The sequence below is a fragment of the Tenrec ecaudatus genome, chromosome 9 (genome assembly GCF_050624435.1).
Source record: "Tenrec ecaudatus isolate mTenEca1 chromosome 9, mTenEca1.hap1, whole genome shotgun sequence".
Lineage (NCBI taxonomy): Eukaryota > Metazoa > Chordata > Mammalia > Afrosoricida > Tenrecidae > Tenrec > Tenrec ecaudatus.
In genome coordinates this window covers 100,585,473-100,609,200 of record NC_134538.1, presented here as the reverse complement: position 1 = coordinate 100,609,200, position 23,728 = coordinate 100,585,473, and the positions used below count along the sequence as shown (strand labels likewise).

At 41.2% G+C, this 23,728-nt stretch overlaps 1 protein-coding gene across 3 annotated transcripts in view; it reads left to right on the top strand.

Annotated features, from left to right (window-relative positions):
- UMAD1 (UBAP1-MVB12-associated (UMA) domain containing 1) overlaps nucleotides 1–23,728 on the top strand; it is a 209,438-nt gene that overhangs the window by 171,364 nt on the left and 14,346 nt on the right. The window contains exon 5 of one of the 3 annotated variants that reach the window (XM_075558366.1): nucleotides 14,560–14,776. The exons of the other annotated variants lie outside the window; for them this stretch is intronic. Within the exon in view, the coding sequence (XP_075414481.1) occupies nucleotides 14,560–14,736 (177 nt within the window). The 3' untranslated portion in view covers nucleotides 14,737–14,776. The remainder of the gene's footprint in view (nucleotides 1–14,559; nucleotides 14,777–23,728) is intronic. 3 annotated transcript variants of the gene reach the window in all.

Below are 23,728 nucleotides of genomic sequence, written 5' to 3'. Positions count from 1 at the left end.
GTCTTTCCCTGTTGCTCTGGTCTAGAACTCCCTGCCCTCATTGCCTTCAAGTGTTGTGCAGATACCACCTTCTCAAACAGGTCTTTCCCGACTACTTTTATTTCTAGTTGTAATCGCATCGGGCTCTTAATTGCAAAAGGTCAACAGTTTGAAACCACCCACTGCTTCCTGGGAGAAAAATGAGGCTTTCTACTCTGATAAAGATTGGAAGTCTCAGGTCTAGAAGTTAGAACTGACTCAATGGCAGAGTTTGTTTTCATGTTGACCTGTTTTAAGTAGCATGTTGTTGTTGTTAGCTGCTGTCGAGTCAGTTCTGACTCTGAGCAACCCTGAGTGCAACAGAAGGAAGCACTGCCTGGGCCTGTGCCAGCCTCACAGTTGTTATGGTTCCGCCCATTGTTGCAGCCTTCTAGTGTTAATCCATCTTGCCTTCCTCTTTATCGCTACTCCTCTACTTTATCAAGCATGGTGCCCTTCTCCAGGGACTGGTCTCTTCTAATAACACATCCAAAGTATGTGAGACGAAGAATGCCTCTAAGGAGCATTCTAGCTATACTTGTAAGGACAAACATTCTTCTAAATCACAATTGTTTGTTCTTTTGGCAGTCTATGTTACTTTCAATGTTTATCCCAGCACAGTTCAAATGCATAGATATTTCTTTGGTCTTTCTTATTCAATGTCCAATTTTCACATGTACATGAGTCAATTGAAAGAATATAATCCAAATCTAAAGAAGGGGGTGGTATCATTGCTTAAATTGACAACATCCTGTTTTTAGAAGGCTACGGATGACAGTGGAAGCCCAAAATCCATGTGCAGGGTCCCCACCTGGAGTAAGCCTCTGGTGAAGCCCCTCTGACCCGTAGAACAGGAAGGTGGATGGCCCTGCTGTCAGACAGAGAACGTTGGAAAGTTGATTGTGGCAGATGCAGTCAGGTCAAAATGCAGTGTCTTGCCATGTGCTCACCCTTTTGACCCATTTAGAAGCTGTTTCGGTTTTTGTTAGAGTGAAGGGTAACTGCATCTGCCGTGGACTAAGTCCCTGGTGAATCCCCTCTGGCCATAGGCTCGGGATGTGGATAGCCTGGAGGACAGGCCGCATGCATTGAAAAGTTTATTCTGGAAGATGCAGGTTAATTAAAATTTAGCACCCTAATCATTTGATCTCCCTTTTGATCCATTTGCATTTGTTCTAGCTTTTTAAAAAATATTTTCTGCTTTCTTTTCTTTGAGATTTTAATCTGTTTCATTTTTGTAATTGTTGTTAGTTTTTTCCCTTCATTTTTATTTGTTTGTTTGTGAGATCCAGGATAGGTAAACTATAGAAACTATAGAAACAGTCACTGGATTAGCGGTTCCTTGGGGGTACGGTGAGGGAGGTTGGAGGGAAATGGGGAACAAATAACGATGGTTAGAAGAATGAAGAAATATTCTAACACCGATTGTGATGATGGCACAACTTCTCTTAATGTGAATGAACTTATTTTTTATGTTTTTACATTAAAAACAAAAACCCAATTTTGTATCAGTTAACCACTGGAAGGGCTAGTAAGCACGCCACTGAGAAAAGATAATGAAATTTTCACTATCATCAAGTCAATGCCGACTTATAGTGACCCCAGAGGACAGTGTAGACTGCCCCTGTGAGGGTGTAGAAAGACGCCTTTTTCTGCCAAGGAGCAGCAAGTGGTTACAAACTGCTGACTTTGCCGTTAACATCCCGATGTGTAACCACTATGCCACCAGCACGCCATATGCCAAACACAGACAGGGGAAATGATCTCATCTGGAACAGGCCAGAATAGTTAGTTGTATTCTAACTTGAAGAATGAGCTTCACCTCTCTCTTTACATTCAACTAGACTTTAATTTGCTCTGAAGAGACATAACCACCTATATTTTATTCCAAATTCTCTGTCTTCCATAATAGCTCTTGTCAGACTGTATTATAAATAAATAAAGGAACTAATTTTAAACTGTACCATCTTAAACTGTAAGGCATACCCTTTTCTCCATAGCCCTTTATAAAACAAAAATAATGATGTCAAAGCAGGATAATAATACTTCACAGTAAGGAATGGAATTTCCCGTACAGTGTCTCTACTGAATATCCTATAGGTAAACAAAACCAATAAAGTTTGTTTTGTAGAGAAGTTATCTTTCAAATGCCTGCAGCTGTGTCTTCTTTGTCCGCATTTCGCACTTGAAATCACCAAGTATTTGTTTACTAATTGTGTGACTTAGCTCCCTGAGCTCCAGTTCGGCCTAAACTGTCCACTAACGGGTGTTATTTAAAAGCACATGAGTTTATGAATGTGGGAGTGCTTTGCAAACCAGAGATTGCTACATGTTTTTTCATGGCTATATTAATAATATAGTAATTATATAATTGGCTGCTAATTGCAAGGTTAGCCATTCAAAACCACCAGCCCCTCTCAGGGAGAGAGACAGGGCTTTCTACTCCAGTAAAGAGTTACAGTCTCTCAAACCCCGAGAGGCAATTCTGCCCTGATCTACAGGGTTGCTATGAGTTGGCGTTGAGTCTTGGTTTGTTTTCATATCAATGAAAAGTCCTGTGTTTGTTGCAGAGGCCCCTGGTGGCACTGCGGTTTAGGCCTGGGGCTGCCAGTGCCCCAGCCTCTCCACTGCAAAAAGCCAGGCCCCCAGAAAGGCCTGCAGTCTCAGAAAGCAGAGGGGGCACTCCTCCTCTGTCCGAGAGCGTGGCTGTGAGCTGCGAGTGACTCGACTGCAGTGAGTTTTTAGGTTTTTTGGAGCCTTTGTCATCTTGTGATTCTCTGATAAAGTCTTTCCAACCTTAAAAAAGTTCTAGTTTTAGAAATAGATTTACATAGGTTATAATCCCACTTGCACAGTTCACTGAACTGATGTCTGATTATGTTTCTCTCGGCCCCAGTGTCTTCATTTCTAAACCAGAAATATAAATAACTGCCTCCCATTTTGTTGTTTATAACTAAAAAGCAATTGACACTGGTTCTGAACATCTCAGCTGTTTGAGTAATATAAAGTCGGTAATCTCTCCATATCAAATCTCAAAAGCCAACAGGGTTCCCCTAGCATCCATAGCATTTCTGAGATCCTAGATCCTTAAGGGCGCAGACATCCCCATCTTTCTTTCACTGAGCAGCTGGTGGGCTTGACCTGCTGACCTGGTGGTTAGCAGCCCCATGCTTAGCAATGCCTGAATCCTTATCTTCAGTACTATAAAACCCACTTTAACCAGACTGGCATCTAGCTTGTTCTTTTCCTTCCAAAGATTCTGGTACAGCCCTTTCCACATAGTTACAGAGTACAACTTCATCTGAGTCTCAAAGTAAGAATTGATCGATATTGTTTGTTGGGTGCCATCGAATCCGTTCTGCCTCATAGAGATGCCATGTACGAGAGAAGGAAACACTGCCGAGCCCTGTGCCAGCCTCACAACCGTTACGTTTGAGCCCATTGTCGCAGCCCCTGTAACATTCTCTCTCATTGAATGTCTTCCCTTTTTTCACTGCTAATTTACCAATTATGATGTCCTTATCTCAGGACTGGTCTCTCCTGATCATATGGCCACCCTCACTTTTAAGGAGCATTCTGGCTGTACTTCTAAGACCAATTCGTTTGTGCTTCTGACAGTCCATGGTACTTTCAGTAATCTTCACCAGTACCATAATACCACAATTCAAATACATTGTCTTCTTTGGCCTTCCTTCTTTAATGTCCAACTTTCACTTGCATATGAGACCATCGAAAATACTGTGGCTCGCGTCAGGCGCACCTTAGTCCTGAAATGGTTGATATCCGAGTACTAATTATACGTGGTCCCGAATTTTATTTTTGCCTCAAGGGGCCCATGCCATAGTTTTACCATTTCCTCTTTGAAGGTAGAGTTCAAGGTTGGAATTTCACCTGATTCTATTAGGAGCCCTGGCTGTACTATGGGGTAAGCGCTGGACTGCCAACCATAAGGTCAGTGGTTCAAACCAACAGGCATTCCTTGGGAGAAAGATGAGGTTGCCTTCTCCCATAAAGACTTACAGTCTTGGAAACCCTATGCGGGTTGGTTTTGTTTTTGTTACTGGGACTGTTGGGAAATTTTTTTTTAATTATTCAGGTGTTTTTTGTGATTTTTAATTAGCATGTCTGTTCTTTAAGGTTAAAGATTATCCAATCCAACTCCTTAATTTTAAAGATAAAGAAACTCAGGAATTAAGTTAAATTAAGGCAGTTAAGATAAATTAATTGGTTTAAGGTCATACAGCATGTTAGTGTAGTAATAAAGCTTGAGACTAATGCTCAAAACTTAAGACTAGTACCCTACTCCACGATGCTAGTTTTTTGTGACTCTAATTTTTTTAAAAAAATTATAGGAGGAAATGTCCTTTATAATTCTTCCTGGAATCCTTTAGTTGAAGCAGATTTCCCTGATAATGCAAGTAAGTATTCTTTTTTGTTTGTATTACAAATTTGGAAATTTCTATTTATTCCAAACCCAAAACCATACCCTCTGCCACCAATTCAATTCTGACTCCTCCTGGCCCTAGAAGACAAAATCGAACAACCCTTTTGGATTTCTGAGATTAAAAATCTGTATGGAAACAGCCAGCCCCATCATTCACCCACTGGGAGTGGCTGGTGGGTTCAAACCTCTGACCTTGTCACTAGCAGCTGTAAAAAGGATTGACATGGAGATAGTGTCTGATCTCCTCAAACTTAACAAGAGGGAAGAAAAATCATCAGCATCAACTGCCCAAGTCTGATTCCTATGAAGCTAAGGTCAGGTCTGTCCCTACCGTGCAACCTTCCTTTGTCAGTTCTAACACCAGCCCTCCCTCCCGTCTATTCTCTATTCTCAGCTGTGCTTGCTCATTCCTTGCAGGGGCTGCACAGCCCCACATAGACACAATGATGGGCTTTACTAGGGACGTTTACGGGTTATAATCTGGATTAGAAAGACTCAAGACACAGTTGTGCAGTCAAGACAGTCTCTTCTGTCTGCAGACAAGCCTCCCTGTGTCCTCAGCCTCCTGGACTGATCTCTGCCCTGTTTTGGCAGTGTTGCAGAGCATTGCCAATAAATGCCCAAAGGGCATCCTACTTATCCATAAGCTTCAGCCCGGAGGCATTCAGCTCTAGCTACGTGGGTCATTAAACCCAGCTCTTGTAATTAAATGCCTGGAATCACCCACTCCACAAGCCAGCCTCCTGGCCCAGAGGCCCTCAGCTTCCCGTGCTGTGTGTGTTCGGAAATCCCCTGCTCTGTGCTACCCTCTGGCTCTTGGGTCTGCTGCTGCTCCCCTTTTGTTCCTCTGGTGCACAGCTGTCTCCTAGCTCAAAGAGGTTCAATGAGCAAGGATCCTGACATCCAAAAACCCACGCCCCTCCTGGCTTTTCTCCTGTTTTGATAGTCTCCCCCCCCCCTTCATGTTTCTGAAATAGCTCGTTTTATAGCCAGCAGGATAGCAATCATAATTAACCTTCTGACAGCCATCCACAGCTAAATCACATAATTTCATCAGCCTCTTCCTGCACCTTCTTACCCAGACCTATCAGAAAAAAGTCATTTAGAGAGAGTAACAAAGACAGTGACCACAGAGCCTTATTAAATATTTCACAGGAAACAAAATTAATTAACCGATAAATAAATATTTCACGGCAGCACTGCGCTTAACTCAGGAGACTACTTCAAAGGTGTTTTTTTCGGTTTGCCCTTCTTGTACATGTTGATGTTAGGTGCTGTCCAGTCCGTTCTAACTCATAGCAACCTTTTGTACAACCGCACAAAATATTGCCTGGTCCTGCACCATCTTCACAATAATTACTGGAGCCCATTGGTGCAGCCTCTGTGACTGGTCACCTTGAGCGACCGTGCTGGCATTTAGAATCCGGGCGACATCGCTTCCAGCAGCACGTAAGCTACCACAGTGTGACACACCCGCAGACTGTATGTGGAGCCCGTTCCACCATGGGAGACTTTAAACGCAGATCCAGTGATCATGGTGCAAGTGTTCAATCTTGGCGCACCCTAGTGAGACAGGTAAGCATAAGCTGCCGATCCTTATGGAGTGTGTACTAGTTATGACAGTCATGTTAGCATGTACATGGAAAGTAACACTAATAACAGTGAGATCTCCAGAGGATCAATTTCCGTGGTACATTACTAGAAGCTAGCTTTATTCTCTTGCTAAGTTTCAACATACTTTGTTAGTACTTGGAGAGCAGCCGAAGTTGAGTCTAACAAATATTTGTTCAAGTGTAGAAAGGTACTCCAGAGTTCAGTTCTTCAATAGAGCATTGTTCACAGAGCAGTGTTCTGGAGTATACTGACCGTGACTTTGGGCCAGTTTTGGAATGTCACTGTGGTTCATTTGTCTTCTCTGTAAGTTGAGGATAATAATAAAATGACGTACCCATACGTTTGTTGGGGTACATATGTAAAGTATGGATATATGTCATAATATCTCATGGCATCTCGGTACTCTTTTTACTATAGTTCAAAGAAAAGGGTAAAGAACAAGCATTTTTCTTTATCTTTAAAATCTATTTAGACTTCTTTCTAAATTCCCCAGAAATCTTCCATCCTAGAAGGAAATGTTCTTGGTGAAATCTGGTTTAAAAGCTTCTCATTTTTAATAGAGGATCAAACATTCCTAATTATTATCTTAGTAATATACAACAATACAGTATTCATAGCTGGAAATACTCTGTAACAATTGTTACTATCACATTTATGAAATAAACTATAAACAAACAAGACTAGATAAAATGCTCATCTGAAAGTGTGGGTGTGCATATACACTTTCCTTCAGTTGGCATTTTGAAATGGTGGAATTTTGATAATCTTTGGTTTAACTTTGATAATTATTCCAAGTACTAATTTCATTATATTGAGCTGGATTTTAAAACTTGCTATGCATTAAGTCTTAGATTAGTAAAACAATTTTAAAACAAATAATTTTTAATAATAACTTCCTAGGTTTCAAATCGGGTAATATGTACATATGGGAGTAGAGTCACAGAAGGTTACTTTTAAAGTTTGGCTTTAAAAAAAAAATATGTATATATATATATATATATATATATATATATATATATATATATATATATATAAAACCAGAGCAATTGCTCCAATGTGACACAGCCTAGAGTAAGCAGCAGCCATTCTGCTCTCGAGGGGCTGGACTGTGTTTGGCTCTGGAAGTCTTGCATCATGGGAAACCCTGTAGTTCCAGACAACCACAAGGGTTCTCACTCTAGCCACTGCCTCAGAGTGTATTATGCAGCGTCTTTTCCATCTCTGCTCTCACAACCACTCAGTGAAGCAAGAATGAGAGTATTGTCTCCACCATTTCAGTGGCATGAGATCACACTCAAGTGAATGGGTTACCTGTGTCACGCTGCTGGTGTCAGGAATGCAAGTCTCATTATTTAGGACACGCGCTACCTTTTTATGCACGTGCCCCACGAGGCCTTCTCTGAACACACAGTCACAGAGAGTTGCCTTGCTTCTCTTCCTCCTGCTCCCCCACCACCCATGTCATCTCACTGCGCACGGCTTCTTCCTTCGAACGCCTCCCATGCTGGTTTCCTTGCTCTTTGCTCAACTTCCCCACTTGACCATCATCTTCACCAAAGCGGCAGCATGACTGTATTCTTCAGTCTGTCTGGCACCACGCCATGTGTCATATACATGACAGGGACACACATGCTTAATTTTGGACTAAATGAATGCAATCTCGTTTCTAAGCCGTTCCTTCTTCAGCGTTATGCTACCTTCTCCATTTTATAGTAAGATGCAAATCTTTAAATCCTCATATTTAGACCCATTACTTAGACCCATCTGATCAAATTTCTTAAAGCCATTTGGTTTCTTTGCATGTGATAGCACAGTTCTTAAAATATTTTCAGTCGATAACCATTTTGTGATAGAAATGTATATAACAAATATTTGTCATGTAAACAATTTTCACCTGCTCAATTTAGTGACACGAGTGTTTTTCTTATCATGTCTTCCAACTCGTACCAGAGTTCGCTTTCCTTCTTTCCTGTCATGCCTGACAGAAATTCAGTGATGCCTAAGACATGACTGCTCCTGTTTGCTCTCGTCCTCTCACCACTAATAAGCGTAGCCTTTCTAGCTGGTCCTCATAAGTGGGATCATACAACAATCATCTCGTGATATATGCGAGCTAATATTAAGTAGCCAAATCAGGAACTTTTACATATTACTAAATAAAGAGGCTAATTATTATGTTTTAGATAACACTAGAAGCTCTTTATACCAATGGCAAGTAATTAATTTATTGATTAAACTGAAATCTATCAAATTGACTAATCTCTGTGTCTTTGGTTTTTTTGACTTAATAACTTCAACGTATTTTAACAATGTGCTATGTTAATTGATGTGTCAAGTTATGCATCATGGTCAATCTGTGCTCCAGTTTGGCATTTCAAAATAAAATGACATACGATTAAAATTTTCAGAATGGGAATATATTTTAGCAGCTTTCACTGCATTGCAGTGAAATTTGGTGATTGGTTTGAAGTTCCACAAATGCGTGGTTTCATTGCAGGAAGTTCCCAGTTCCTACATCAACAGTTGGTCTGATGTTTAAAATGTTCACAGTTTGGTGCAAATTATTCTCAGTACCAAATGCAGCCCTTCCATCGAGGAGTTTACTCTTAAACGTCTCTTCTGGTGCTCTGAAAAGTGACAGGAGAAGACATGCCACAAAAGCCAACTGCTACTAAAATGTTTGTTAGGGAAAAAAATGCAAATCTTATTTTTGGTTGTTTGTTATTGTGTTAATAAGTGTATCTTAGGTATGAATTTATTGAGATGGACTGAAGAATTCCACCTGTCAATATAGTGGTGCTATACTTTTAGACCAATACTTTTAGGTCTCTTCTTTTTCAACTTGTTATTGTGAATTGGGTGAAGGTTTAGGAGCCAGGTTAGTTGTAGAGTCAACCATCGGTGCGCATTCTGATTTACCTCATCCAGTGTAACTCCATCAGGGTACCGCCGCGCGTTCCACTGCTTCCTGTGTTTCTGATTTTCATTCCTTCTTTCTCCATAACACTCTGAACTGAGTCCTTGGAGAAATGCTGCCCTTTTGGTCTTCAATGGTGGATTATTCTAATGATGAGTTGAATTCCACTCCAGACCTGATGAGTGAGTGCTCTGGGAATGCCACCAGTGCCCCAGGGATCCCCAGTCTCTATGTGGCAGTGAAGGCAGGTCTCTCTCACCATCTTGAGCTGTGTTCTGCACCCCCTCCCCCCGTGGGAGACCTTCTAATGTGACCTTTTCAGAGCAGTTGGCACCCTCTAGTTCAATAGCTCTTAACCCTCCTCATGCTGAGACCCTGGAATACAGTTCCTCATGTGGTGGTGACCCCCCAACCATAACATTATTTTTTGTTGCTACTTCATCACTGTAATTTTGCTACTGTTATGAATCGGGAAACCCCTGTGACAGGGTTGTTCGACCCCCAAAGGGGTCGTGACCCACAGGTTGAGAACTGCTGCTCTAGTTCTTCAGGTCTCAGGGTTGTGGAGACTATTTATATGATCCGTCAGTCCATTCAGATAATTGCTTCCATATGGCTTTCCATTCTCATCACTCTTCTTTCAGGTGTGTGATGCGAGACCAATAGTTGCATCTTAGTTGCATGCTCACAAGCATCTTAGACCCCGGTCACTATTCGTTAAATTAGGATGAAGAAAGTTGTCTTTCTGAACTATGTTATGCCAGCCAGCCTTGGGGTCCCCAGAGACGATGGCCTTGACTCCCAGGGCCAGTTACTTTTTCCCTAAAGGTGTTGGTTACTTGTAGCTAAGAAGTTTTCATAACCTTGCCTCCCTCAATGCTCCACTCTACTCATGGATATATTTGCAGCAAAAGTAAATACACATATACAGAGATGATCTGTCAAACTGTGTACATGTGGAGGTCCATTCCTACTCTCCCGCCTCCCCCGTGGGCATGTCTACTCCAGCATCTGTCCCACTGTTGCAGCGTTTCAGGTATAACATTATTTACCTCTGTTGCCTTTAACTCTTGCAAACGTCTTTTTTAGCCATGTCAGGAGGAGAGAGATTCATGAAATGCTGGCTAGAATGCTACCATGATCCAGATCTCCTGAATTGGGAAGCCAAAAAATCATTATGAAAAGTATGATCGGCTCTTTTATTACGTAGTCATCACATTTAAAGAACAAGAACAAGAATATGAAAAGTCGTTTTAGAATTAATAAGTAAACTATCAGTATTTCTGGAGAAAGGTGTTTTTGTTGTTGTTGATTTTAATGCTGTATGTACCTTGGTAATTCTGTCACATTTTATTGCCAGCTTTATTTAAAATGGATTTCTCTTTTTAAAAAACTGAGAAAAAAAACCCAGGAAAAATCATTGCCATGCAGTCAATTCTGATCCATAGCTACCTGTTAGGACAGGATAGGACCGTCCCTGTGGGTTTCAGAGTCTGTAACAGCTTACAGGGTCAAAAAGACTCATCTTTCTCGGCTGTAATGAATGGTGGTTTTGAACGCTGCTCGGTGGTTAGCAGTCCAGTGTGTAACCACTCCACTGCGGGAGCTCTTTTCTCTATAATAATAAAATAATTTCTCTTGTTCTTTGAAAAACAATGTATGTCAAGTTCAGTCATATTAATATAGATGTTGAATTATGATCAGATTTTAAACTACATAGCATTTTAAGATAACATATTTCCCTTGTGGTAGATGTATAGAGATAATAATCGGTATAATAGCTTATCAAGGATAATTGGCAATATATATGGGCAAAACATATACTGACCCAGGAAGCATCACAGGAAAACTGAGAAATATAGAGTCCCTATATCAGAGAGAATTAGTTGATGTTCAGCCATTGCAGAAAGTAACTTGTGAATAAGAACCAGTGGTGTGGAAGAAATAAATCCGAACTGCACTGAAGCACTGGTAAAAACAAGGCTCGGGGACTGACAGAATACCAAATGAAATGTGCAACAGGCCAGCTCTCACTTGTCTCCCTAGCCACCCAACAGCAAGAGATCCTCACCCATGCCAGGCCCCTTACAAAGAAAGGTGATCCAACAGAATGTGGGAATTATCAGACGATATCACTGACATCAAATACAACTAAAATTTTGTTGAAAAGAATTCAAAAATGGCCACAAAAATCCATGGACAAAAAAATAAATAAAAAATCCATGGACAGGAAACTGCCAGAAATCCCATTGGAATCAAAAGAGGATATGGAATGAGGAATACCATGTTGTTTTATGTAAATTCAATGACGTTACTTTGAAAGTTAGGGTGCACCTGACCCAGGCCGTGGGATTTGTAAGCTCCTCATACCATACAAAAGCTCATATACATATGGTGAATAAGAAATGCCAAAGAAGAACTGATACCTTTGAATTATGGTGTTGGTGAAGAATCTTGGAAACACTATAAACTTCCGGAGGAGCCCCGAGGGTGTTGTGGGTACCCCTTGGGCTGCTAACTGCAAGGTCAGCAGTTTACAGCCTCCAGAGAAAGGCAGCGCTTTCCAGTCCTAGTTGCAGTCTCAGAAACGCCCAGGGGCAGTGCTACTCTGCTCCACAGGGTTGCTAGGGCTCAGGACTGACTCAGTAGCAGTGAGTTTGGTTTGGGGTTTATTGACTTCCAGAAGAACAACCAAATCTGGAAAGATTGTAGCCAGAATACTCCAGAGAAGAAGACTGGGGAGAATTTATCTTACCTGTTATCAGGAAGGACTAGTCCCTGGAAAAGAATATTAGGCTGAATGAAGCAGAGGCTCAGTGAGAAAACGAAGACAATCTTAAACAAGGTGAATCGACACAGCGGCTACAGCAGTGAGCTCACACGCAGTAAAGTTTGGGAGGGTGGTGCAAGCCAGGCAGTTGCTTGTTCTGTGGCCCATGAGCTAGAAGCCATGGGATGGTTTCTAACAACCGCAATTACAAAAGTTATCTCATTCAGGCCTCAAAACATGGAGTAAGTTTGCTCATTCCTTTGTTACAGATGAGAAAATGTAGGCATGTGAGGATTAAGTAACCAAGTTAGAGAAACTTAGGAAACTTTTCCAAGGTCACATAGTTGGGGAGCCAGCTCATTTGGATGGTTTTGTTTTGTTTTTCCTACAATCTGACAATTCACTGTGAAAGTATTTGTGGGAGTGTGTACACGGAAGTATAGCCAGAGTTAAGGAGTGTGCCCAAGAGGATGGCCGTGACCATGAGTCAGGTGCTGTGAGCTGTGCTGTCAGTATGGGAAGTCTTTTGAAGGAAAAGTAGATGAGAACATTACTCCTTTCCTCAATCCTGCATCAGTAATTCGTTCCGCCTGTGTTTGTTTGGTGTCTATCGCATGCCAGGTACTCTGCTATGTACTGTCTGCACAGTGGACTAGGCTGGAACTTGGCTTCACTGGTTTACATTTTAGTAAGGGAGAAACCCCAAATTATTTTAAATAAAAATAGGCAAACAAATGAGGTGGCATCTGACTCTGGTTAATAGAAGGAAGTAAATAGCCTATGGTGTGTGATAGGTAGCTGGGGGGGGGGCTGGGCTTTAATTTAAAATGGGATGAAGAAACAGAGAAGGCCTTTCTTCTTCTTTTTTATAAATCATTTTATTGGGGCTTGTGCAACTCCCATCACAATCTATACATGCATACATTGTGTCAAGCACATTTGTACATTTGTTGTCATCATCATTCTGAAAACATTTGCTTTCTACTTGAACCCCTGATATCAGCTTCTCATTTCCCCCCTCCCTCCCTGCTCCATCCTCCCTCATGAACCCTTGATAATTTACAAGTCTTTATTATTTTGTCATATCTTACATGGTCCGACGTCTCCCTCCACCCACTTTTCTGTTGTCCATCCCCCAGGGAGGAGATTATATATAGATCGTTGTAATTGGTTCTCCCTTTCCACCCCGCTCTCTCCACCCTCCTGGTATCACCAATTTCACCACTGGTCCTGAAGGGATCATCTGTCCTGGATTCCCTGTGTTTCCAGTTCCTATCTGTACCAGTGTACATCCTCTGGTCTAGTCGAATTTGTAAAGTAGAATTGGGATCATGGTAGTGGAGGGGGAGGAAGCATTTAGGAACTAGAGGAAGGTTGTATATGTCATCATTGCTACCCTGAACCCTGACTGGCTCGTCTCCTCCGTGCGACACTTCTGTAAGCAGATATCCAGTTGCCTACAGATAGGCTTTGGGTCTCCACACTGCACTCCCCCTCATTTACAATTATATGATTTTTTGTTCTTTGATGCCTAATACCTGGTCCCTTCTACACCTCGTGGTCACACAGGCTGGTGTGCTTCTTCCATGGAGGCTTTGTTGCTTCTGAGCTAGATGTCTGCTTGTTTATCTGCAAGCCTTTATGACCACAGATGCTGTATCTTTTGATAGCCAGGCACCATCAGCTTTCTTCACCACATTTGCTTATGCACACATTTGTCTTCAGTGATCGTGTCAGGAAGGTGTGCATTATGGAATGAGAAGGCCTTTCTGAAGCAGTAGTACTTAAGGTGAGACTTGCAGAGTTAGGATGTCATTCTAAGAATGAGGCACAGTGTTTATAATAGAACTAGGGGGCAAATTTAAATGAGAACAGACCAATTCATACTCAAATTGGCAAAGATTAAAAGTCTAAAAGCACCAGCTTTCAGTGGAGGTATAAGGAAAGGGAAATCTATATAACTATTCTACAGAGCAAGTTGGCAATATCTAGTCAATGTGAAAATATGCTTGTGGAAATACACATTTGACTAATAATTCCTCATAGAAGTCCTGTGTACTCCTTTACACATTTTTAAACTATCATAAAACTTCCCAGCATAACTTTAAAACAACAAACTCCCTGCCCTCGCATCGAGGCCAACTGAGCAATCCCCATTGGGTTTCTGAGACTATGACCGTTCCCAGGAGTAGAAAGCCCCTTCTCTCTCCCATGACGGGGCTGGTGGTTTTGAAATGCCAGCCTTGCAGATTGAACCCCAGTGCACAACCACTACACTGCCAGAGCTCATAACTCTACTAATTGCAAAAGGTAGAATTCCCCACACACTGTAAATAGTGATATTTAAAATAAAACTGATACTGTTCTTTCAGATGTACTTAATAAAGTTAAAATCCCATAGCAGCTTGCTATGTCATCATCCATTTTATTTATTTATTTACTTATTTTCTTTCTTATGGTAAAATTATTTCCATCTAAACTTAGTGTTTTTATTATGCGGAGCGTTTTTCTTCACAGACAGTTTTCGGGCATTATGGACTAAGTAGTGCATTCTTCCACACGAAAGGGAGTTTCCATATATGCACAGGCTGTTTTCTGCATGAGCACAGACTCGTTATGAACCGGAAGTTTACATTCTTTTGTCTCCTGGAACTCAGATTTCCATCCACTTCACCCAAAGAATTTTGTCCTTTCTCTTGTTTCGTTGATCACTTTTGTTTATCTTGTTTTGTGGACCACTATTTCTTAGTAACAAAATGTTAGCCTAAATTAAGTTTTTTAATATTGTGATTACAGGACTGTATGTTAGGATGTTTCTTCTCTACTCGCCATTGTGCCGATTGCTTCCCAGTGTGGTTAAGTCCCTTGTGGCTCACAGCAAGCCTACAGGACAGACTGGAACTGCCCCATTGGGTTTCCAAGGCGCCGAAGCTTCGTGGAAACAGACTGGCACGTCTTTCTCCTGGGGAATAGCTGGGGAGCCTAAACCTCGGACCCACTGGCTGCCAGTTGAGTATGTAACCAATACACCACCAGGCCTCCATTATCATGATTAATGCTGTAAAACTGTTTAAATGTAAATGCATATTTGTAATCACTCTTAATTATAAAAAGTAAATTCTATTAGCCGTGTATCTCAGTGAGACTGGAAAGCTTGACTATTTTTTTCTTCAATTAGATTGTTTGAGGATTATTCTTTCTAGAATAAAGTTAATAATAAAATAAAGAAAGGGTATTGTAAGGGGTGGAGCAGTGCTTTAAAAGGCATATTGGATAATTTGGGGGGCATTTTGAGAGGATAAATAAAAAGGCATTTTTATCACGCATTGGCCTGCGGTCTTCATGGTCTGCAGATTGAAACCACCAGCTCCTCCTCAGGAGAAAGACTGGGCCTTCTACTGCCGTGAACAGTTAGAGTCTCGGAAACCCACAGGGGTCGCTAGAGTCAGCATTGACTCCATGGCAGTGAATTTGGTTTTGGTAATAACGTTTCAGTTCATTCCACACAAGCTGTGTTTAAACATGTCTCTGCTGTCAGTAGCTGGCTGCAGCCAAGGTCTCTCAGTAATGCCCTTGTTTTAATCTCATTAGGATGCCAGCAAACAACCACAGCAAAAGTGCATTGCATGAAGATCCACTGGCTCAAAGACCATCAATCTTTTAAGGATTTTATAGAACATACCATAATATATAATATATGAAGACATTATATGGATAATAAAATTGAGGAGAACAAGATTAAAAGTAGAAATGCCAGTTAGGAGGCTTTTAAAGAAGTCCAGGAGAAAAAACAGGTAGAAAGGTTGAGGTGTTGGTAACTGAAATGCACAAGTGGAGATATTCGGCATCTATTTTAACACAGAAAAAGCAGTGTCTTCCATTAAAATATGATCGGTGAGCAGGAAAGCCCCAAAGAACCAAAAGCATGCCTCTGGGTTTCTTATTTGAACTCCATGTAGTGCCATGTGTTACGACTGAGAAGGAAATAAATTGCATTTTGGATTGGGGCTCTTTCCAGAGGCTATCGGTATGTAAGTTTGGAGTTTCTAGGAGTCCAGATTTAGAAGGTATTTAGGGGTTCCATCAGCATGAAGATTATAGTTAAATCCTAAGAAATTAATTTGATTGCCCAGAGAGAGTGGGTGGAGAGGTAAAAATAGAAGAGGATATAGGATGAGATAAGAAATCCTAGATTAGAAATTTATTAGTAAAAGGGAGTTTGGCAAGGATATAGCGGGAAAACCCGAGAGAGATGCAGGAATGTGTGGTGTCTCAAGCACCAGGATTGGAGGTTTAGGAAGGAGGGCGGATCGAGGGCTGTTGAGAAAGAAAGTAAACTGACGTCAAAATGCCCATTAGATTTGGCAATGTAATGGTTATTTCTGACCCAAAGGAGCATTAGTAGTGGTGGCAACTAGATTGGGATGGGTTGAAAAGTAAGCAGGAACAGGAATATGGGTTGGCTACATCATGCGTTTAGCTGACCTCATTGTTGCTAGGAGGTTACTTACGTAATCCATTGGTAAATAGGGACAAACTGGAGTCCGGATTTAGATACTATCTCTGCTCTGACCAGTAGAAGATTCTCTGAGACTGTTTTCCTATTCTTTTCTGAATCCCTGCATTTGCCTGTCAATGTGCACCTCTCTGTTTTGATGTTTTTTTCCTGGTTCGGGGTCTGCTTCTCTCTTTCCATCCATTGTTTAGTATATGATTCCATACCCAGTGTTTCTGGAGAGATCCAGTATTTCTCTGTTCATCCTGTTAGCAAAAGCAGTAAGTGCACACTTCGGTGCTATTCATGTTCTTGTTCTGTTAAATTCTTTTCAATCATTCAAGGAGACAGTAAGTAGCACACACATCAAAACCAACCAACCAACCATTTATACGTATATTGTCCAGATATCTTTTTGAAATCAGAGTAATTTGGTTGGTTGGGTTGTGAAAAGTCTATTGAGTCAACTTCCCTACATGAAAATAGTGTGTGCGTGTCTGTTTCCCCCTCAGTGGATAGCAACTCAGAATTTTTTCGTTGTTTTTAAACTTGAGATTTGCTTTCCTGCTTTTATTTGATGATCCCAGATATGTCTTCATAACCTTTTTTTCCTTAACTTCTAGTGTACCTAAATGTTGGTCTCTTCACATCATTACTATGAGATTTCCGACCAGCTACATTGCTGTCACGTGCTTGTTTAGGTTTTGCGTCAAAGTAAGTAAATAAGTGGGTCTCTGAACTGTGCTTTGTGGGCCGCGAGCAGCACCTCCACTTGTGCTGCTCTGGGCACAAATTGTGATGCTGCGCTTCCCTTTCTGTTCCACATTTAAGGCACCGCCCAGAAGCTGGCAGCCATACTGTGTCCTGGACGTGCTCTCGTCCTCTTCTAGCCTGTGATCGAGCTTGTCACTTAGCATAATTGGCTCAAAGATGGCACTGAATGGGCCCAGGTCATTAGGTTCAGTCTGTCAAAGGTAAGCATCATCTCCGTTTCCTGAGAGCAGCTTGTAGCCCAGGTCCCAGCCCTCTGGCACTGCCTGTCCACAGTTACTGAGTGCTGTGGGCTAGAGAAAGTGAGCAGTCGGGTGTAACTATGCCTTCTTACTGGACAGTTGACCACAGAGGGCTTGTCTCAGGCAGAGTCTACGATACCATCTCCACGAACAAAGGACAGTCTATTTATTGTCCCTTTAAGTTCCACTGGAATATATTCAGTTAAGCCAAATAGTTATTTTGAAAATCTATTATTCAGGAATGACAATAGTGTTTTAGGGGCCTAAAATAGTCTAAACAGTCCGTAATTTCAGATTTCTAAGATTTGCATAGAACTAGCATATCTAGGGGGATATAAAAATAACACATACTACAATTCTCTCCCCTGGAAGTGTTGCCTTCCATATTCCATGTGCTCTTGTTTGTTCATGAGAAAGAGCACATATGGTCAATAGAAAATTATTATGCAACCCTTCCTGAAGGAGAAAATAGTGATGGACCTATGGAAAAAATTCAGTGAATTTTTTAAAAAAAATTTATTTGTGAATTGGGTGAAGATTTACAGAGCAGAAGATCAGTTTTATATCCAACTATTCTTAGATATTTTGTATCAACTCATCCATTGCAAACCCCTCTATATACCCCCAGTTAATCATCCCACTACCTCCTTGTGCTTCCTGTTTCCATGCCTCCTTCTTCTATCACCCTCTGAACTTGGTCCTGAGGTGAACGCCGCTGCCCTCTCGGTTGTAAATAGCTGATTGTCCCAACATGGAGTGTGGTCAGTTCTAAGCCTGCAGGTGGCTCGGGTCCATGATCTTGTGGTTCCACCACTCTCAGTTCAACCAGTAAGTCTTTTATGATGTTGAGTTTTGTTTCACAGTTTTCTTCCACTCTATCCAGGACCACTTCGTGTGATCCTTTGGTAGAGGTAGCTGGTGCCCTCTTGTTCTTCTGGTCTCAAGTTTGTGGAGACTAATGCTGGTAGGATTCACTAGATCACTAGGCTAATTGCTTCCCTCTCCCATTCATTTTTCACTACTCTTCTTTCATCTGGAGGAGTCCTGGTTGCGTAGTGGTTATGCATTGGGGTGCGATCCCCGCCGGGTCAGCAGCTCAAAATCACCAGCAGTTCTGCTGTAGAAAGACTGGGCTTTCTACTCCCAGCAACAGTTACTCTGTAAACAGTCTCAGAAACCCAGCGGGAGGTTGCTATGAATCATCATTAACTCAATGGCAGTGAGTTTGGGGGTTGTTTGATCTTTCTTCTGGATGAGGAGAGACTAATAGTTGCATCTTAACTTTTAAGACCCTAGTTGTCATTCATTAAAGAGGATGTAGAACATTATCATTGTGGACTGTGTTCTACCAATTGACTTTGCTGTCCCCCAAGACTGTGGTCCTAATACCCCAGTCCCAGCAACTCACTTCCTCAAGATATGTGGTTATGTGAAGTTTTTGAAACCTTGCGTCTTATATGATCTATGCCATTCATGGGTATATTTGCAGCAAAGGTAAATAGATATATACAAATTTCCCCTGTCAAACTTACCATATATACTTGTGTATAAGCTGAGTTTTTAGCACAAAAAGTGTGCTGAAAAACTGGGGTTCGGCTTATACATGGGTCAGTGGTACCCCAGCGAGGTATAACATCTCACTAGGGCCCCCCGGAGGTAAAGGGATGAGCGCCCATTATCTCGTGGGTGATTGCTGTTTCTCCGCTGTTCATTCAAAGCCCCGCTGACACTGCAGGGCTTTGCATGTTTGTTTACTCACATCTAAACAATCAGAGTCGTCCTATGATGTGCATCTTTGAATAAGCCTTTTAAAGACCGTGTACAAAGGATGTGGCATGAATGGATGTCATCTGGTCAAGCCCGACTAACAAAAGGAGGAAATCTCAAGAAGCCTGACATAGAGTTAATAGCAAAGTAGGCCTGAGATGCATGGGAAGACATTCAAGAAGACATGGTGTGACATGCCTTCCAGAAATGTAGTATTAGTAATGCTATGGATGGCAGTGAAGACTGCGCTTTGTATGAAAATGACAGCAGTGATGGTGATGACGGCGATCTCAGTGAGGACAGCGTCTATGATGACCTCACACCAGCTGAAGCTCTGCATTGGGATACGGATGATGATGAGGAATCCAGTTTTGAAGGATTTTAACTCTACATTTTAGCTTGGTTGCTGATTGAGTTCAGGGAATAGTACTCTTAAGGTATCATTGTTGATACCTTATTGTTTTGTTTTTTAATAAAATTAATTTAATTTTTATTTATTTTTTATCTATTTTCTTTTTTTAAAACATTTTTATTAGGGACTCATACAACTCTTATCACAATCCATACATACATCAATTGTATAAAGCACATTTGTACATTCTTTGCCCTCATCATTTTCAAAGCATTTGCTTTCCACTTGAACCCTTTGCATCACGTCCTCTTTTTTCCCCTCCCTCCCCACTTCCCCCTCCCTCATGAGACCTTGATAATTTATAAATTATTATTTTGTCATATGATATTGTTTTTGTTGAACCTATTTTCCACTTACTGTGCTGGTTTACTAATGTTAAATGACTTCTTGTCCTTTTGTTTATGTTTTTTATTTAAAATAAATATTTAAATACATTACCCCACTGATATCTCCATTTTTAATAATTTTATTTTTATTTGTTTTGATTATTGAAACTCACCAATAGCTTCTGCATTTTCCACCCTAGGTGTATACTCGAGTCAATCAGTTTTTCTGGTTTCCCAGGTAATAATTAGGTACCTTGGCTTATACTCGGGTTGGCTTATATTCAAGTATATACAGTATATATTTTAAAGGTTTGAAGTAACAATTCCTTAGACAGTATGAGATTTAGGAAATAGCACATATTTTGTTTCTTCAGAGAATTCCTCTTATCAACTCAATCTGCAGATAGAGTGGCTCCTGAAAGTCACTAGCACAACTTCCTGTAGGAAAGGAATGAAATGAAATGAACAGTAGAAGTTCTGCTTGACTTTTAAGTGTCGTTTCTGTACATTTAATGACAGTAGAGCTTTCAGATGTTTATTAAGATTCCCTGACAGTGGAAGGAAGAGCAAAGGAAAATCCTTGTTAGATTCTGACAATCGCCTATCTGGAAACTTTAGTGAAATGGCAGCCGGTTTAAGAGCAACCACGCCATATGTTACCAAGAACTGCCATCGGAGTATCTAGCCCTACAGAAACTGCACAATGCTACTTCTTCCTCCAACCCGTCTTGAGACGCCTGTTCCTGCTTCAGCCAACCTGTAAACCAAGCGGACCATGGTGAAGTCCCCTGGAGGGCTAAGGGGAAGTCTACTCTCTTGTAGCTGCTTTTGTTTGCTGTCAGTTAGCAGATGGCTTGTTATTAGGTGCCCTCATGTGGGCGCTGTTTCCTCACAACTCGATGTTACAACAAGACGACACAGCTCGCCAACCTGGGCTCCATCACAATTGTTCTTGTTTGCGCCATGGTGGCAGTCACTGTGTCAGCCCATCTGGTCCAGGGCCTTCCTCTCCCCTCTCCTCTGCTTTACCTAGCACACATGGGCACTGTACGCCTTTTCATCCTCAAGCACTCGTTATTCTCATCTCCAGCGATTTTCTGTTTTCATACACATACATCTTCTTTTTAATCATTTTATTAGGGTTCATACAACTTTTATCACAATCCATACATACATCAACTGTGTAAAGCACATGTGTACATTCATTGCCCTCATTATTCTCAAAACATTTGCTCTCCATTTAAGACCTTGGCATCGGCTCCTCATTTCCCCCCCTCCCTCTCCACATCCCCCTCCCTCATGATCCCTTGATAATTTGTAAATTATTATTTTGTCATGTCTAATACTGTTTGACGTCTCCCTTCACCCACTTTTCTGTTGTCCATCCACCAAAGAGGTTATATGTAGATCCGTGTCATCGGTTCCCCCTTTCCATTCCACCCTCCTGGTATCACCACTCTCACCACGGGTCCTGAAGGACTCCTCTGTCCTGGATTCCCTGTGTTTTCAGCTCTGACCGGTACCAGTGTACATCCTCTGGTCTAGCTGGATTTGTAAGGTAGAATTGGGATCATGATAGTGCGGGGAGGAAGCATTTAAGAACTAGAAGAATGCTGTATGATTCATCGTTGCTTCCCTGCACCTGACTGACTTATCTCCTCCCACGACCCTGCACCTGACTGGCTCATCTCCTCCCTGAGACACTTCCATTAGGGGATGTCCAGTTGCCTACAGATGGGCTTTGGGTCCCCACTCCCTCTCATTCACAATGATATGATTTTTGGCTCTTTGATGTCTGATAATTGGTCCCTTCTATACCTCATGGTCACACAAGATGGTGTACTTCTTCCATATGGGCTTTGTTGCTTCTGAGCTAGATAGCCGTTTGTTTACCTTTAAGACCCCAGGCGCTATATCTTTTGATTGCCGGGCACCGTCAGCTTTCTTCACCACATTTGCTTATGTACCTATTTGTCTTCAGCGATCATATAGAGGAGGTGAGGACACAATATGATTTTTTGTTCTTTGATGCCTTAATCCCCTTCTCCCATGTTTTGCCACTGACCTATGGAAATTGATGAACACAATGTCCTGACTGTCCACTAAGGTATTTTTAGTGGAAATATCATCACAAAGAATTCAGGCTAGCTATTTGGAAAGTGCTCCAAATTTCCAGAAGTCCAGCTCTTCCAATTAAATTCACGTTTCCAAGCACTAACATTTAAGAAAATTTCAAAATATTTGAAATTAAAATTTTCAACATATTTGAAAACTTATTGTGTTTTCAGTACAAGTCCTAGAATGTTTTCTACATCTACATTTATTGCAAATGTATATGATTTCATCTATATAATGGACTCATTAGCCTAAGAAAATGCATTCTGAGTCTTTAATAAAAATTTAGGCTATAACTAGTTTTAATCTCATCTGCTGTTAGGCTATACCTGCTTGTATTTATATTGCTTGACCCTTGTTTGTATTGTGTATGTTTCTGTTCATAGTCAAGAGCAGTTTGAGGTTAGACATTTGCTCATGATAGGAATCCTTTCACTAACCTTTGGAGTCTCCTTTTGAGTTAAGAATATTTTCTCAAAGTGTGTGTGTGTGTGTGTGTGTGTGTGTGTGTGTTTTCCTAGGTTGCTATCTTAGTTCTATTACTGTCATGTATAATGATACAAGTGCTATTTCCCTAATAATTTTTATTAGCGCAGAAAATTTGGATTCTGAGCCAACTTGCAATCATGACACATTAGCACCAGAGCCTCTGATGTAGTTCCTTCATGTTTCCAAGGGAGAAATTGAATCCCAGAGAGGTTGCATGGTTTGCTTGAGGTAACACAGTTTAGATAGAGGTAGGGCTATTGGGACTGGAGACTAGTCGATGCATAAGTAACAGTACATATTTTGATCATTGCTTTTCTTTCTAAAAATAGGGACCTGGAAAGGGACTCTAAGAATGAATTACACAGTAATGTTTTGTGTTGATCTGAAAACATTTTTCCGTGATACCATGTAAAGCCCAAGGTCACTTACATTTTTATTACCTTGTTGAGACAGTCTACTATTTAAAATTTTCTAAGCTATGTAAACATTTACATTTTTCTGTCATGATTTTGAGGGCACTACTTTGGTTTTCATTTTAATCACTGTTTCCTATTATTAATTATTATTTCCTTTCTGTGTTTTAGGTAGGCTTTTCCTAAAAGCAAGCAATGGCATTTTGTTACTGGTTTAATAGCATGCAAGATTCTGGCATTGATTTCCAGTGTGGCTGACTTGTCTTAGAGATTCTGAAGCTATTGCAAATAAGGTTGAAATTGTATACAATATACTTCAAATGTTAATTCAGAAAATGTTAATTTTCTAAGCCTTATTTTAATTATAATTTTTAAGCCAAGCACAATGCATATTTCAAAGGTATACAAACGCCCCACAGCCAAACGAATTTAGAACTGACCATCCTTTGAGGCTCTTGGACTTGAGTACGCTGCACTCTTGGACTCACGGGATCCCCAGAGTCCTGGAATAGTTACCTCCCTGCCCCTCCACCTCATTGATTTCACTGAGTCAGCCGTGAATTTAATAGCATACTCTTTGGGGCCCTGTGTGAACGCCGCGAAAGGACTTAGGCTCCTGCCACGTCAAATGGTTCCTTGCATTCTCGCATGGGAGTGGAGAAAACACAGCTGTATTTACTTTTCCTACCCCATCTTCTATCTTGAAATACAACCTTTTGGCCAATGGGAGCCAAGGTCAAGTGACACAGCTTTCTGCTCACCTTTTCAGTTGGCCAAACTGTTTTTCTAGTGGAATTCTGGGCTAGGCCCAGCAAGTGTGAGTAATACCATCACTCGTATACCCTGTGTGGGGAATTGAATTAGCCCACCTTTGTAATTTTCGCCCTTGATTTGGTGTGACACACTCCCTTTCACTTTCATCTGTGCCTCAAAAC